This window comes from Esox lucius, chromosome 13 (genome assembly GCF_011004845.1).
Source record: "Esox lucius isolate fEsoLuc1 chromosome 13, fEsoLuc1.pri, whole genome shotgun sequence".
Classification (NCBI taxonomy): domain Eukaryota; kingdom Metazoa; phylum Chordata; class Actinopteri; order Esociformes; family Esocidae; genus Esox; species Esox lucius.
In genome coordinates this window covers 27,088,972-27,106,301 of record NC_047581.1, presented here as the reverse complement: position 1 = coordinate 27,106,301, position 17,330 = coordinate 27,088,972, and the positions used below count along the sequence as shown (strand labels likewise).

The following is a 17,330-nucleotide window of genomic DNA, read 5'->3' as shown; positions in this document are numbered from 1 at the left end:
ACCGATTCATGATTCCTACCAGCCTGCAGTGCCACTTGTCATTCCCTTATTCATTTTCACCGGCCAGTGGTCTGTCTGTCAGGACCTGATGGATATTCCAGTGTGATACAGATTACATAGAAACGGGTGATTTAGTCAAATATGTGAATGAAGGGTAAAACAGGTGTTTTTATTTCCTCACTTAAAATGAATTGTTTCACATTTAATTCACTCATACCCGTGTTGGAAGTAACAAGGATACAGTATTGTCAACCTAACTTATATTATGTAATTTTGTAAGGTAACATGTTTTGTAAGGTAAGGCCATTATACTAAACAACATGCTGTAACAATGTGGGACAAAGTTACTAGTGAGGTAGTTAATTAAATCCAAAACTAAATTACATTAAAGATGATCAAATTTTCTCCCTGCACTGTCCTTTGGCACATCTGCTTTCTGTCATATACAGTAGATCTAAAACATTATTCACCCCCTTGTACCTTTCCATATTTTGTGCTACAACATTAAATAAAAATGATCAACACAAAATAATGTCAGTGTCCAACCAAATTGTTGTGCTACCAAATGTCTTTAGAATATAGTTAGTTGAATAGAGACCCCCTGTGTGCAATTAATGTGTTTCACAGGATTTCAGGCCATCCTCATAACTATCTGAGAAAGGCACTATTCAAGGAGCTCACTAAGATCCTTATGGCTGCTCTTATGGAGTTACAATCTTCCATGGCTGAGCTGGGAGACACCGGATGCTTCACAAATGTGCCTTCATGGAAAGTGGCAAAAAGAAGGGCCTGGAAAGCTTGTAAACATAGCAGGCAAAATGGGTATAGCCAAGTAAATACAGTGGATATAAAAAAAAATTATACACACCCCTGTTAAAATGCCAGGTTTTTGTGATGTAAAAGAATGAGACGAAGATAAATCATGTCAGAACTTTTTCCACTTCTAATGTGACCTATAATGTGAACAATTCAATTGAAAAACAAACTGAAATCTGTGAGGGGGATAAATGAAACATAATAACCTGGTTGCATGAGTATAACTGGGGATGTGGCTGTGTTCAGAATTAACCAATCACATTCAAACTCATGTTAAATAGAAGTCATTACACACCTGCCATCATTTAAAGTGACTCTGATTAATTACAAATAAAGTTCAGCTGGATCTCAGAGCAAAAGCCATGGTCTGCAGAGAGCTTCCAAAGAATCAGAGGGATCTCATTGTTTAAATATATCAGTCAGGAGAAGGGTACAAATGAAAGCATTAGAATGAGACAATTTTGGCACAAAACCTCAAGGCGTCCGTTAGAAAGCTGAAGATTAAGTGGAAGTTCACATTTCAGCATGACAATGACCCAAAGCACACATCCAAATCCACAAAAGCATGGTTTCACCAGAAGAAGATTTAACATTTTGAAATGGCCCAGACAGAGCCCAGACCTGAATCCAATTGAACATCTGTGGGGTGATCTGAAGAGGGCTGTGCACAGGAGATGTCCTCGCAATCTGACAGATTTGGAGCGCTTTTGCAAAGAGTGTGCAAATATTGCTGTAATAAAATAAAAAGGTGCTTCAACAAAGTATTAGTTTAAGGATGTGCACACTTATGCAACCAGATTATTGTGAGTGTTTTATTTTTAAAAATTTCCCCTGAAAGGTTTCAGTTTGTTTTTCAATTGAATTGTTCACGTCACATTAAAGGTGAAAAAAGTTCTGACGATTTATCTTTGTCTCATTCTTTTACATCACAAGAACCTGGCATTTTAACAGGGGTGTGTAGACTTTTTGTATCCACTGTAGAAATCCTTGAAGAAAACATTCAAGAGACATGGCAATCTGGAGAAGATCTTCAAGCAGGAAAATGACCACAATTAGAGCCAAAATCACACTATTGGCACGATTGGCTTAAATATGAAAAGATTTGTGTCCTGGAGTGGCTCAGTCAAAGCCCGGACCTCAGTCCAATTTGACAGAGAAGAATGTGAATGCAGGTGAACACTTAAGACTCAATGCTGTAATGGCTGCCAAAGATGCCTCTGCCAAATACTGACTAAATGGGGTGAATACGTGTGCAATCATTTATTCTGTTTTGTGTCTGTAATTAATTTAGAACAATTTGTTGATTTTATTATTATGGACTTTTTTGTGTTGATCAGTAGAATAACCTCAAATAAATCCATGATTGATTTAACAAAATAATATGTATATAAGTCCAAGGGGGTGAATACTTTTGAGAACCACTGTAATTTATGTAGGTAACCTACTGTGCCAGTTAAAATGAGTTAAAATTATTAATAAATAAACTACAACATGGGACTAATTGGACTAGGTTAAACCTACTCCTGTATTACATTGCCTTGGCAACTTTCACATCTTCAAATATTCTGGGACAAATCTATATCTAATTAATCTTCATTTAGAAAAATCCTTTGATAGTCTTTTTAAAGTATACCTCTGTATATCCTATGTATGCACTGTACAATTTATATAACCCCACTTCAATCTGGACTGATCACTGTCTACAAGACATACCACATTCAAAGCTTATGATAAAACATTTGTCTCAGTTCAATAAAAGAAAACAGTTTCACTGACAGAATAACAACAGGTTGGTCTTATATAGAACGTAGGAGAAGGTAATGAACAGTGGTGGTGACTACAAAGAAGGCTCTGGTGTAGAGTGGTTTAGTAGGCTCTGGTGTAAAGTGGTTTAGAAGGCTATGGTGTAGAGTGGTGTAGAGGGCTATGGTGTCATGTACACTGTTGCAGAAGGCTCTGAAATAGTGTAGAGAGGTGTAGAAGCATCTGGTGTCATGGAGAGATGATCTAGTTGTAGAGTAGTGAAGGGGAGAACTGGTGTAGTTTAGAGTGGTATAGAGGTGTCTGGTGTTGTGTAAAGTGGTGTAGAGGGCTCTAGTCTAATATAGAGGGCACTGGTGTAGTGTAGAGGGATCTGGTGTAGTGTAGAGGGGTGTAGAGGGCTCTGGGTAGTGTAGAGTGGTATAAAGGCTCTGGTGTAGAGTAGAGGGCTCTGGTGTAGTGTAGTGTGGTGTAGAGGACTCTGGGTAGTGTAGAGTGGTATAAAGGCTCTGGTGTAGTGTAGAGTGGTGTAGAGGGCTCTGGTGTAGTGTAGAGTGGTGTAGAGGGCTCTGGTGTAGTGTAGAGTGGTGTAGAGGGCTCTGGTGTAGTGTAGAGTGGTATAGAGGGCTCTGGTGTAGTGTAGAGTGGTATAGAGGGTTCTGGGTAGTGAAGAGTGGTATAGAGGGTTCTGGGTAGTGAAGAGTGGTGTAGAGGGCTCTGGTGTAGTGTAGAGTGGTGTAGAGGGCTCTGGTGTAGTGTAGAGTGGTGTAGAGGGCTCTGGTGTAGTGTAGAGTGGTGTAGAGGGCTCTGGTGTAGTGTAGAGTGGTGTAGAGGGCTCTGGTGTAGTGTAGAGTGGTGTAGAGGGCTCTGGTGTAGTGTAGAGTGGTGTAGAGGGCTCTGGTGTAGTGTAGAGTGGTGTAGAGGGCTCTGGTGTAGTGTAGAGTGGTGTAGAGGGCTCTGGTGTAGTGTAGAGTGGTGTAGAGGGCTCTGGTGTAGTGTAGAGTGGTGTAGAGGGCTCTGGTGTAGTGTAGAGTGGTGTAGAGGGCTCTGGTGTAGTGTAGAGTGGTGTAGAGGGCTCTGGTGTAGTGTAGAGTGGTGTAGAGGGCTCTGGTGTAGTGTAGAGGGGTATAGAGGGCTCTGGTGTAGTGTAGAGGGGTATAGAGGGCTCTGGGTAGTGAAGAGTGGTATAAAAGGCTCTGGTGTAGTGTAGAGTGGTGTAGAGGGCTCTGGTGTAGTGTAGAGGGCTCTAGGTAGTGTAGAGGGGTGTAGAAGGCTCTGGTCCAGTCTAGGTTGGTGTTGAGGCCCTCTGGTGTGGTGTAGTGTATTGTAGAGTGGTGTGTGAGGTGGTCCATAATCTAACACTTCTGGGTCGCGTTTGTAAGGGCACCCAACAAAAACGTTTTAAAACACGACTACAGTTTCTAATAGACATGTTTAAGTAGTCCCTCACTGTTTCACTTTGTTTTGTGCCTAACAAACACAACCCTGTTCTCTCTGTTATGTAGCAGCTGTTCATTTGGGGATGTCTTGTGATGGACTAATGGTACAGAAAAGCAGGAAGGAGGAAGGAAGGGAAGTGGATGGCTTTTAGATATCACTTATTCTCAATGAGAGTCTGCACTTTGCACACCAGATCCCGGGCCAGGGTCAGAATCTGCTTGATGTTATGACGCTCAGCCATTTCTGAAATGAGATGAGTAAAGATTTAGATTTCATACCCGCCAAACCACAGTCAGCATCAATACACAACGGGAATAACAAAACACCCCACATTGTTATTGGCCTCTTTGGTAACTTGGGTGAAATAGGAACTTTTGTTGGTTTTCATGAACTTGATCTTATGCCCCAAATATAAGCGAAGTCTAACCTATAATTCAGGTAAGCTTGTTGAAAGAAACCACTAATTCTTTATTAATATTTTCTACAATCCTTTGATAGTCCATGTTAATCACACAGGATGAAGGAGAAGGTAATAAACAGTGGTGGTGACTATGAAAAAGGCTTTGGTGTAACGTAGACTTGCTCTGGTCTAGTGTAGAGTGGTGTTGAGGACCCTGGTGTATTGTACAGTGATGAATAATGCTCTGGTGAATAGGAGGTGATGACTTGATAACTGATAGATGGATTGACGAGAAAGCTTCAATGGGAAATATCTCTGGCACTTGAAAACCTTTGTAGAAAAATATATTTGAAACATGAACCGGCAGACATCTTCTGGTCATGTATGCTTGTAACATAGTAAAATCTGTAGCAAATTATGTAAGAATCTGTAGAAATAAAGTATTCCATTAATCATTATTAATATGAGGTGACACACGTGCCAAACTCCCTTATCATCAACATGGGGTTCAGAGAAGTTCAGAGAACACACAAAAAAGGGGCAAATGGTTGTTGACCTTCTTAAACAAGCCATGCCATAAAATACCCATTTGCTCTATTAAGACAATAATTAACAAATTTGAATCTACTGGTGCTGTGAGAATCTGAAAGATGACGCCAGTGTATTTTGTCCTTATGCGCAGTGAGCTCTCTTACGTTCTCCTGCCTCATCAAACATTATAGAAGACTCAGTGCTGTTGGCAAGGGGAGGGTGCACAAAGTGTATGTGTGCCAATAATCATGACACACATTTTAAGAAAAATATGAAAGCTTGGTCTTAAAACCACCTGCCTTGTGAAGATTCACTTCCTAACTAGCTCAACTTTAAAGATTTAAAAACAATACAAACAACTGAATGAGTTGCTGATTAATCATTTGACATTTTACCGTTGAAGAACTTAATGATGTCTGTGAAATCCATGTTGTTCTCCAGAATGATGTCTCGGTAGACTTCCACCAGTGCCAGTGCTATGAAGAGGACAAAGTGGCCAGAGGAGGCGTACTTGGCTGCCCAGATAGTCTCCCAGACCGCAAACACATCGTCATACACCAGCTCTGAGAAGGAGGTGAAGGGGGAGGTGGAGTAAGGTATGGTTTGGCTATGGAGGCATGAGGTTGTGGGGAAATCTAAATCTCATAGAAACATTTTTAGTTGTTGAGTTAAATGGTAATGGCTCCACCTTCTCGTCTGATTATATTTTATGAAATTAGCATTAATTTTTTTTTACATAACTCAGAATTGTTAGGATTAAGCTTTAGGGGTCTTGATTTTTTGTGAACTGGGGGTTATAAACATATATGTTTGATTGACAGAGTAGGGGAGTAACTGATAACAAGCAATCTGGATTACAAAAAAAACAGTAACTATAATCCGGTACGTTACCAACAGAAATATTGTAATCGGATTAGAGATACTTTAGAAAAAATGTATGATTACTTTTGGATTACTTCAATTGAAAAATAATAGGTGCTCGAAGTAATTGACACGTTGCATGTTTGATTTTATTATTTAATGTTTTAAAAACATCGTTATTTGAACCAAAATAAGAATCGCGCCCCTCAGTTGTGTGTGATCGTCATGCGCGCAAAGGTGGGCTCGCATAACCAGATTAGTGACGGCTGAAGCCTACTTTAATTTTCTCCGGTTTCGGTTGGTTGGATGGCTGGCTGGTAAAAACAGAGTATGCTATATCTACGATAATATTATCCGACCTATATAATGTTATTTAGTTATCTACTCGACGCATCTTTCTCTGAACAATGATAGGCCTACCTGGTGTTATATCTTTTTCAAGTTTCAAGGTTTATTTGTCAAATGCACCGAACAACACAGCCAGGCGAGTTGCACCGAATAACTTTTAGAGGAATAGTTTAATAGATTAGGCAACTATTTGTTAGATAGCTGTAACATGGCGTTGCCTTCAAGATAAAAAATTATATGGAATTTACCACAACATTTGAGGAGAAAAGGTGTTGGGAAGCACTCTGCCAAAGGATGATTATTCGCATTTGACGCGGCCACATCAACTCGGTCCATACAGGTAGGCCACGTGTTTCTGCTTGCTTTGCATCTCTGAAAATTGGGTTCACTTGTTACCATTGGCTCCTGACCTAATTTACTTTAAGCTAAGAGTGGAGGTTTATAATCACAGTTTATTTCCATCACGTGTGGCCCCAATAAGTTTACGTTCGCGCGGGTAAATCGTATTCATCTGCGGGTGTTCACGATTGCAAACATGCATTCGTGTGCCTGGGGTTTCTACAAAATGTTGACAATGTTGTTGGTAGGTCAGATTTAGTTAATGCTCGAAAAGCTACTGATATCTTAATTTTTATATACAACGTCAATACCCTTTTTGAGTATTAGCCTTTTTTTTTTAAGTAATTAAAACATGAATAAAACAAATAACAGAACAGGCTAAAGCATCATTAGATTTTGGGTTATGTTAAAAAACTGATTCTGGAAGATCGAGAGTTATTGGAATTACTGAATATTTGACAGACCCTGTAATGTAGAGATGTAGCCCAATCATATTGAAGTAGAAAGCAATGGTTTAGAAACTCTTTCCAAAGGCACTGTACACAACCCATAAGGTAAAACGCAAATTCTATCAATTCATATTTTTCTTTCCCAATCTTTCCCAGTGCTTAATATGAAAGTAATCTAACCTACTGAGTTTAAGTAGTCAAAAAGTTATGTTAGTGATTACAAAATGTGGACAATTAACTTGTAACTGTAACGGATTACATTTGGAATTGTCTATATTGTATATAAAACCGTCTCTTCGACTGAATCTAGGCCTAGGTCTTGTTAGCTTGTTTGGCTTCCTGACTGTTCAACATTTAGTTGACTGTATGGAAACATAGCAGGGTGTTTATCACTACCACGCTTGAAGTCTAGAAGGAACCATCGATAGCAGAAGTAGAAGTGGGTGTAGTCGCCATTTTGGTGCATCAGCTCAAAGATCTCTGAATCCAGGATCTACAAACAGGTACAAGGAGGCAGTGTAGGAGAAAGTTAAACATGATCTAATGTATTCACAACAACAACCGGATACATTCATATTCATATAAATAGCTGCAAAGGACCTTTGTTGCCTCACCTGAATGAGAGAGCGCATGTTGGCAAAGTGAGTGTCCATGGCCCCGCCATGGGGGAAGTTCTGATTCATCCGCTTCATGAGCTCTGTGAAACAACTAAAAGCCATGGCCTCTGAGAGAGAAAGTGTAGAGAGAAATAGGGATAAAAGAGAAAGAGACAGAGAGGGAGGAATTACAGACCGTGGGAGAGAAGAAAAGCCACGGATAGAGATGGAATGAAGACAGAAAGAATGGCTGCACAATCGCCTTTGCTTCATCATCTTTGTTGTCCTCCCTTAAGCGCAACATAACTATTGTGCTCACTTAAATAGAAATAGAATAATTCTACACTGTCTTTCACTTTCCAAAACCTAGGGTATGAAACAGAGATTACATATGATGAGTCTAACTTAGTTTGTTCACTAAGCTTTTTTTTGTGTATGTGCGCGCGTGTGTGTTTTGTTAAGCAATACTCAAAATCACATTTCAGAGAAAATATACTTTTTTTGCCAACATCACACCCATCAAGGAGGAAAGTGAAGGATAAACATGCATAGTTCACACCCTTGACCCACAGTGTTAACTCACCATCATCCAGAATGACCAACAGAGGAGCCAGCAGGTCACACATGCCCTGTACATAGCCAATCTCCAGGTGCTGCCAGATATAGCTGCAAGCATAAGCCAGTGTACTGTGATTTTTTTTTCTGTGTAGTTCATTTTTCCAATCTGAGCTTATCACATAACACAGTATGCACTGGTGTAACACTGCTTCTTTGCCCCCAACGTTTTTTTTACTCGGTCAATGATTCAGTCAGGAGGCTTACAACGTGGCCAGAGAAACCTGAAAGATGTCCTGTCTGTCTGACTCACCCCAGGGCTTGTGGGCTGCGGGCTTGTTTGCTACCCCGGGGACAACAGTGCATATATCTGAATAATATCCCGTCTTTTTAACTAGAGCGGTATAATCTAACGTGTTAATATTGCGATAATGCATTACATGTTCATTGCAGTGAAGTAGTTTTCTACCACATGTAGCTGTTGATTCAGGTTTTGTTGAAGCTATTGTTATCAGTTTTAATTTAATTATTACTTATGAGTAAGTAGGGAGAAAGAACTCTGTTTTATTCTAGGAATGGATCAGCCATTGCTAATTGGGTTTATTACTTAGAAATACAGAGGGGGAGAAATTGATGTTTTGTCCTACTGATGGTTCAGCCTTAACTAATTGATGGATTAGTCATGTAGCCAGCCTCTGATGATTGAGGTTAATGAGCACTATTGATGGAAAACACATCTGCTGGTCTGAAACAAGCTTTTCTTCAGTCCTAGATGCATTTCCTCTTATTTGTCTGTAAAAACCAGGTCAATGAGCCTCTGATGTTAACTTTCATGCAATTGCTTATAAACAGAATCTAGGTATCTGGATTCCTCTCATAACGTGCTTATGTCCATTACATACATTTTTAAGCATAATTGTTTCCGCACAGATCCTTCAAAGCACAAACACAACACAGTACGCAACTAGCCAACTGTATAAATCTCACTGTATAAATGTCCCCAAACTGGTTAAATCAATGATTTTTAAGAGCAATACATATTTATGTCCCCGTTTCAATAGCTAGGTTTGAGGTGTGGTTTGTATCTTGGTCTGCACCGCTGCAGTGTGGGTTCGTGTCTGACCTACTGTTCAGCAATACATTTCTTCACCACTTTTCTGTCCAATAATTATGACACTGAAAGGAGGGAGATTTATATCTAAAACTGACACTGAAAGGAGGGAGATTTATATCTAAAACTGACACTGAAAGGAGGGAGATTTATATCTAAAACTGACACTGAAAGGAGGGAGTAGGCCAACTTACACACTAGGAGAAAACAGTTTTTCTTTTATTGGAATTCACGTGATTATTCATGATTCACTTTTGTAAATCAGTTGATAGCTTTGCTTTCTATGAATGAAGAACACAGAATCAAAAATGGCATGGATTGTATTTTACCTGCACATGATGTTGCGCAGTTTCTCCAGGTTGGCGGGGGTAAAGTACCAGTAGTTCCTGTCACATCGCTGGACGTCCTTCTCAATGCGGTGCAGGTTGAGAGTATACATGTCCAACAGTTCTTGCTATAAAATAGATGCACAGCCCCAAAACAAATATTAGAGAATTACTTACCTGGTGCAGTAAAACGAAAAAACATATTCTGAAATGCCTACAGAATAGGTGGTTCCGATGGATGACACTGGAGACAGGGCATCGTTTTTCAGCTCTCTGCCCACGGTCAAGGAGTCAAATTGGGGGTAGAGGCTTTCCATTTCGGGCTCCTCCGACAAGACCAACTCTGTGCCTTCTGGGCTGGGCTTGCTCTGCTCATCCCCCTCCAGACGGAGCTCCAGATGGGGAACTGAGCCATCAGAGAGAGCAGCTCTGACCCCAGAGGGCTCACATAGAGCCTTCCTGTCCCACGGAGGGGCCATGGACACTTTGGCAGAGGAGATCTCCTCCATCTCAATGGCGGAAGGAGATTCGTCAGATTCTGTGGTGGCTAGAACCTCCTGGCACTTGGTGACGCTCCCAGATGCTTCCAATGTTCTTGCCACCCTGGTCTCTGCTTCAGGGCTGGTATTCTTCTCTGGCAAATTGGTCACCTCCTCTCTTCTTTCCACTTCCTCAGATTTTGTGACCTCCTCCACTCTTGTCCCAGTAACCTGTTCTAGTGATTCCATCTTATCCACTGTTACCACATCTGTTACGTCTTTTACAGTCTTATTGGTTTTTACTACTATTTCTGTCTTTTCCATTGCGGTTTCTTCCAATTTCTTTACTAAAGACATTTCAGCAGTCTTTGTCTCTTCAGCCTCTTTTGAATTTCGTAGAGCATCCAATTTTGTTGTCTCCTTCTCCATTTCTGCTACTACAGCCTCAGACTCTTTAGCCTCCACGGTTTCTTCTACAACCTCCACTTCTGCTTTTCGTAACTGTCTATCCTTCTTAATGGTCTTTACCCCATTTATCAAATTAGATGCAGTCTCAGACCTCTTCTCTGCCTCTCTCTTTAGGCTCTCTAGCATCGTTGTTTCTGTCTTTGTCTGTCTTTCTTCTCCCGTCTTCACGGCCTGTACCGTCACTATCTTTCTGACCATTTCGACATCCGTCATGGTTGCAGAAGTCTCTTGGGCCACATTCCCGTCCTTCTGTTTTTCTGCCTTCTCTGGCGGGTCCTTGGCCTGGAGGTCCGACTCCTCTGGTGGGCCTGTGGGTTGGACATCTGGGTTATCTGCCTCGAAGTCTTCCTGTTGGAATTTGACAGGGCTCTGTCGGTCTGGGGCCATCTGTGCAGTAGCGCTTGTGGTGGTTTTCGGGGTGGTGTCGGGCGCTGTGCTATCCTCTGTGCTTAGAGAGCGGTCTGACAGGCCAGAAGTGACTGAGAAATTGCGAGAGGAGGGGTGCCCTGAATCTGGCGAGCTGGTGCCATTGGGCTGGGCTTCTCCATTGACCTTGGTGACTTGCTTGGCCTCCTCACTCCTAGGCTCTGTCTCAATCTGATCCACCTCTTCAACAGACTCAAATACCTGAAGAAACAAGCAACAAGGAAAGCCAATCTAGTCCAGGGATAGAGACGGGAGAATATGAAAACACTAAGGGAGAGGGTGTGGGGTTGAGGAATGTTGGTCACTTATGAATATCCATACAGCTTCTACAAAACTAGACTGTTTTCACATTGTTTTGGAACGCTGGGAGTTTTACAGCTGTAACATGAAATGCGTTCCTTGATATGAATACGATAAACTGTCATGGAACTATTTTTAGCTTTCAGAAGCGCTCTTCGATTATCATTTTGAATGTGGGACTGAGCACGCTTTGCGACGTGTGTTTATTCATCCCTGTGTGTTATTTTACTTAGTTTGCTCATTAATAAAATGTATTGTAAAATATATATTCGGGGGCATTGAATTACATGTGTAGTTCATATGGAATATTTAATGTATTTAAGGAGATGTCTGTGTGTGTGTGTGGGGTTACCTGGGTGCTGCTGCTGGAGTCACTCTGTAGGCGTGCCAGACTCTGCCTGTCTGAGCCACAGCTCTGGGAGGACTGGTATGTGTAGAACCAGAACCAGAACCAGCAAGGGAGAAAACACATCAACATAACAGCTTAATATTTTATTTATAACATTTATTGTGGGCAGTTGATGTTTACACTAGGCAAACGATTTGAGGATTGTCATTGGCCGATTGCCAATGACAATCCTGTGCATCTGTCTTGTAAGTATAAACTGTCAGGAAGGCAGTGTATTTTTGGTGCCCGGAGTGGCCTGATGTGACATCTACATGATCTGTACTTCCTTTTTATTGAGGATCTGAAACAAGTTAGTCAACGCAACAAGTCGTCCTCATAGGTATCCAGTGCGCCACAGTACGCTGGGAAGGGCACTCTTCACCGACTGACGTGTAGATTTCTACTTGGAACAAGGTGTAGATTGGCCACTGAGGGCTCCATTTTAAAAGCGTGGTCACCTGGCTGGGGATTCTCATGTGTTGGGAGCAATCGGCCAATGACAATCCTCAAATCGTTTGCCTAGTGTAAACATCAACAGCCCACAATAAATGTTAAAAATAAAATATTTGCTTCAAGTCTCTGGGACTCCAGATGGTGGCAAAAACTCAAACATAGGCTGTAGGGATTGTATCAAACACAAAATGACTATATTGGCTACGTTAAAACAGAGCTAACCTCATAAACGATCGGCCTGTGTTTGTAAAGATGCCACAAAGGGACAAATACCGTGCTTCCTGGTCTAGGTCTATTGTGTCACCTCGTTGCTGATGCTGGAGTCATGGGGTGTCGTTCTGTGCACGGTGCCTGGGTTGTCCACACTGGCTGACAGGGACAGGCACTTAGCGAGAGCCACCGCGTGCTGCTCCTTCTCGCGCTGCCTCACGATGGCCTCGCAGCCCAGCCACTCACTCATGGTTTGCTCGTAACACGCCCGCACCTGCTCATCCACCTGCGCAGTGTCACAAAGCAAGGGTCAACGGATCTGGTGCTTAGAGGTCAACGGATCTGGTGGAGACCTCCAATGGAAAATAGCGACACTGACCTCTTTCCTGTCAGCCTCTGACATGCCAAACTGATAGTGGCCCAGGAGGAAGGGCCACACCTCCTTTCGCAGTGAGGGGTCAACACCTCCGTAATAGACAAGGCGCAGAAGTTCCTGCTCCTTATAGGCCTGGAGAGCAGGGAAGGCGGGGCCTTACTCATTCATCTGCAACACATTTAGCAAGCCCTACTCCCAACTGGTGTTTGGGTCCAAAATATGGTTTAATTAGCTTTCAGTTACACGTTTTTAATGGTATAATGGTATACATTTTCTCCACTGAGCCATGTGAGCTCATTCAAATGTTTCAGATTCTAACATTTCCACACAGTGACATATTCTGTAACTCAAAAAAACTATAAAAAGTCCAGTGGGCTGTCTAGATCCATTCTTCACCAGCATCCCCCTATTCATCAATGTGCAAAACATCAGAATGGTTGTCTACCACTGTTCATTGAATACCTCCCATTGGCTAGTCAACTGAATACCTCCCATTGGCTAGTCAACTGAATACCTCCCATTGGCAAGTCAACTGAATACCTCCCATTGGCTAGTCAACTGAATACCTCCCATTGGCTAGTCAACTGAATACCTCCCATTGGCTAGTCAACTGAATACCCCCCATTGGCTAGTCAACTGAATACCCCCCATTGGCTAGTCAACTGAATACCTCCTATTGGTTAGTTAAATGAATGCCTCTCATGAAAATGTCAGCCGTTGTTACGCCTTCTGGCTGCACATTAGTCACGCTTGGGTACAGCTGGTTTTGTGACTAAGAATGTGTCAGCCATGTGAAGATTAATGAATGAGTCTAATGTATGTATACAGGATGAGTCAGTGCGTACATCACTCACTGTGTTTGGGTGCATTTTGAACCCAGAAAGAGTAGCATCTGCCTTGGCAGCAATCTATAGTAATCCTCTCAAATTAATGAATGCACACTGTCGCCATGGGGCTTTAGGCTGGCTGCACAGTGTGTGTGCGTGTGAGTGTGTGTGATAACGTACATGACACCCTTAGCCATGCTGTTAATGACTTGACTGGGATGCTTACTGTGCCGTCCTGAAGGAACCTCCTCCACACCTCGGCAGTGAGGCCACCGAAGGCATCGCAAGGCACATCAGGCGCCACGATGGCGTGGTTGACCAAGGCAGAGAGATGCGTGCGCACGGTGGACAGATGACGACAGTAAGCCAGCCCTGGAATACAAAACACCATCGCTGTCAACAGCTCCTCTGTCCGAGGTGACGCGGTGTTTGCGGAATGCAAACGTGACACAACCAGCAGGCTTAGGCACTCTCTCTCGCTGTCAACTGGCTGAACACCTGAGCCATCAATGGGGCTGCAACAACTAACACAATGCTCCTGGCTGGACATTCTAGGACGAGCTCTTCAGATGTGTATTTGAGGACCGTGAGCATGGCTCCACTGGAGGAAGTGACTAAACCACAAGTGAAAGTGGTAGTAGAGGGTAGTAGCCCAGCCAGGTTTCCCCTACCTTTATTTATGCCCTTTGTATGAGCAGGTTTGTTTAGTCACAGTTTTAGAATCTCAGCGGATCTTCAATGTGAACAAATACACTAGCTTAGCATGGCGTAAAGTGTAACTTGTGGTCATTGTTCCACATCACTGTCTTCCTTATAGCCACGCCTACCGAGTCGTTACAAAACACCTCTGACATTTAATATTTGGACAGTAAACAAGATGATGAATGGTTTGATTGTAAATTATCTGAGAAGAGTGAAAGAATTATCACAGAAGAATGACAGAATTACATACAGCCATAGAAGGCCCTGGAGATGATCTGATACTTCATCTGGTCACACAGCAGCTTTAAAGGGGCTCTGCAGAGGGTCACAGTACACAGTGTCCTTCATGTAATGAAACAGTATACTTCAAACTATGAGATAACAACTACATAATGTGTTACGCTCTACAGAATAAACATTTACAGTAACACAGCCACAGAAATGGGTTCAAATACAATATATTTCTACATTAATTTAGTTCAACTGTTATTTCACCAAAATCCAGAAGCCTTTAGCTCTCACATCCGCACTGAGGTAATGCCCTCAGCGACACATCCACAAAAAGCTGGTTTAAATGTAATTTGGAAAACAAAAACGCAATCTGAATGCAATCTGAAAGACATAGTCGTAGAAGTAGTATCTGAACCCGGTTCTGAACAGGAATGATGCCTGGGCGAGCAGCTGTGTGTTGTCAGTCTCTGACCGTTCGTGGTTGCACCCATTAGGAGGCCCTCCGTCTGAGAAGCTGCCCTGGCTACAGGAGGAGCAGGAGGACTTCCTGGGGGTGGGCTGCCACATGGTGGCCCCCTGATCCATCAGCTCCGGAGGCACTGAACCACAGAACACACAAACCCATCAAGGTCAGCACACAGTGTGATGTTGGAGACACATTAGACAAACTGCACAACTCACAGCTGAATCACATTGCCCGTCATGATTCCCAGGACAAAAAGCACAGCCAAATTAGACAGATAGAGCAGGGCCTGTTATTAATGCAGAGGAACGGTTAACAGTGGACTTATAGGTGGCTTTAGAGAGCAAATGAAGCATATCAACAAGGACATTTGGGTTAGTCAAGGCATTTTAATCTGCAAAGGGTGAACAATCTGCCGGTCTTGTAATGACGACACAGCCTTTTGGGTCTCACTAGCACATAATAACTCAAGCTGCCTCGACAATAAAGTTTCATTGTTACCGATCGAAGGACAATTGCCAGCCTGTCATCCACCTTTTTTACAAGAGGGCCTGAGGTTAAGGAAAGGGGACAGTGGGTGCTTGACCGGGGGCTATATTCGCAAGGTCTGCAGGGTGAGGCGAGGCGGCAATTGAAGCAAGGAAAGTGGGACAGAGAGACGGGAGACGGAGGAACTGAGGCGTGGCAACGTTACAGCTGGTCCCTGTGGTGGGGGGGGTGGGGTCTCCAGGATAGCTGCAGGAGCGCTTAGGGACTACCAGGGTTCCTGTGGATGGGGGCTGTCCTCTGAGGCGGGTGGAGAAGGAGCGGGCCAGGAGAGGAGCCCCAGGGGGAAGGTGGGGAGGGTGGGTTACAGTCACTGGAACGGACAATGAGGGCAGTGGGACAAAACATGAACAGAGATCATCACTCCAGGGACACCTGAGGTGACCACAGGAACAGTTGTCATGGAACAAACGGGAAGCAGGATATTACATGAAAACCAAGATGTCCCCAGAGCTCAGGAAAAGGGGTGGGGTCACTTACCAAACTCTGATTGGCTGTTGGGGAACAGGATACGGAAGACGTAATCTGTGGCCTCGTCCTCTTCCTTATCGGACACAGAGTCCGAGGATCCTTGTGTACACCTGTTTCTCAATTTAGGGAACACCTTCCCCTGGAATCAAAAATGAGGTAAATGTTAGATAAATTAGCCTAAATGCTAATTTTTAAGGTATTTTTTTAAATCTAAAACAATTAGTATAATTTTTTTGCTTAGACATCAAAAAACTATTTTGCAATCACTGCCCAGGGTCTTTGTTTTTTTTTTAAAGCCAAAGTAACTGAAGATTTTTCTAAACATTTAAAATGTTCCAAAATACAGAACTACTGGCTGTATTGAACCAATGACTATAGATCATCCTCCTCGTGCCCCTTTGCTCAGTCCCTTGTGAGCAGACATCCAAGGCTGACCTTTCCCCTCTGCGACCAGAGCGGAGGGTCAAGCTGGCCATGGGGCAGCAGGCCGTTCTCCAGGCAGGAAAGGAACTGGAGCAGGTGCCCTCCTCTGGGAAAGCGCAGGGGGGGTCTCTGAATGCCGTCCTGGCTCACCAGCACCACCGTGCCCCCGCTGTCCACTGCCAAGACAATAATACACCATTCATAGTCCACACAAATCTATGACCATGCATTTGCAAAAAAACTGTGAATTCGTTTTTTTCAGATGCATGATCCTGCATGACTTTCAACAAACAGGAAATAGCTGTTGTAGAGATCAGCAGCTAGCAGACAGGTTCCATGCAATATTCAGCAGGTCCTAATTCAGACGTAAAAATATGCACCAATGTGTCTGCACACTACCCTCCACTGGTGGACCTACCCTGCTGATGACAGTGTAAATAAACAATTTCTTCCAGCCGGATTGTCATAGCGTAGTCCCAGTACACACTGTAAGAAATGGAATCAAAACTGGTTTCAGACGTTTGATATGTTACTGATATTCTACTGTTTTCCAGTGAATTTAAATGAACATGTATTTGAACATAGGTCTGTCATTTAGAAACAAGTTAGGGTACAGTATTTTACATAAGTAGGTAAAGCGAGGGGATTTTTACCGTACATTTAGAATGAGGGGATAACAACTAGTTATGTTATACAAGAGCACTGGCTGACTTCTTCAGATTCCCTGAAATGCTCTTTAATAATGTGGACTCCACCAAAATAATAATACTGCTTGATCATACACTCTCTCAAGAGATGACCTCAGAATATTCAGCACTCCTGAGACGCTCAGGATTCTATCTTAGGCTGTCGTTAGGTGTCAAATGCAGTTTTGCTGGCAATTTTGACCTGTTAAAAAAATCTCTTCTCTGTTGTTCATTTACCTGCCTTATCTCAGCTTGTTTGCACTCAGGTGGCGGGAAGAGGACATTTTGAGGTGTGTCCTTAAAAACTGACCGAAAGAAAGAATTTCAGGCAGTGCTGATAAGAATATT

General features: G+C 42.8%; 1 protein-coding gene across 3 annotated transcripts in view; it reads right to left on the bottom strand.

Moving 5' to 3' along the window:
* Positions 1 to 4,149: 4,149 nt before the first annotated feature.
* Positions 4,150 to 17,330, bottom strand: part of sgsm1a (small G protein signaling modulator 1a) — a 47,376-nt gene continuing 34,195 nt past the window's right edge. For 2 of the 3 annotated variants that reach the window (XM_010876777.5, XM_020052782.3), the window contains 16 exons: positions 16,715 to 16,782; positions 16,309 to 16,472; positions 15,883 to 16,012; positions 14,866 to 14,992; positions 14,413 to 14,477; positions 13,687 to 13,832; positions 12,637 to 12,765; positions 12,352 to 12,543; positions 11,559 to 11,630; positions 9,752 to 11,107; positions 9,537 to 9,661; positions 8,125 to 8,207; positions 7,560 to 7,669; positions 7,342 to 7,438; positions 5,344 to 5,511; positions 4,150 to 4,260 (listed from right to left, as the gene is read on the bottom strand). In XM_010876777.5, coding sequence (XP_010875079.3) covers positions 4,172 to 4,260; positions 5,344 to 5,511; positions 7,342 to 7,438; positions 7,560 to 7,669; positions 8,125 to 8,207; positions 9,537 to 9,661; positions 9,752 to 11,107; positions 11,559 to 11,630; positions 12,352 to 12,543; positions 12,637 to 12,765; positions 13,687 to 13,832; positions 14,413 to 14,477; positions 14,866 to 14,992; positions 15,883 to 16,012; positions 16,309 to 16,472; positions 16,715 to 16,782 — 3,121 coding nt within the window. In that variant the 3' untranslated portion in view covers positions 4,150 to 4,171. The remainder of the gene's footprint in view (positions 4,261 to 5,343; positions 5,512 to 7,341; positions 7,439 to 7,559; positions 7,670 to 8,124; positions 8,208 to 9,536; positions 9,662 to 9,751; positions 11,108 to 11,558; positions 11,631 to 12,351; positions 12,544 to 12,636; positions 12,766 to 13,686; positions 13,833 to 14,412; positions 14,478 to 14,865; positions 14,993 to 15,882; positions 16,013 to 16,308; positions 16,473 to 16,714; positions 16,783 to 17,330) is intronic. The other variant, XM_020052783.3, reaches the window with a different exon arrangement.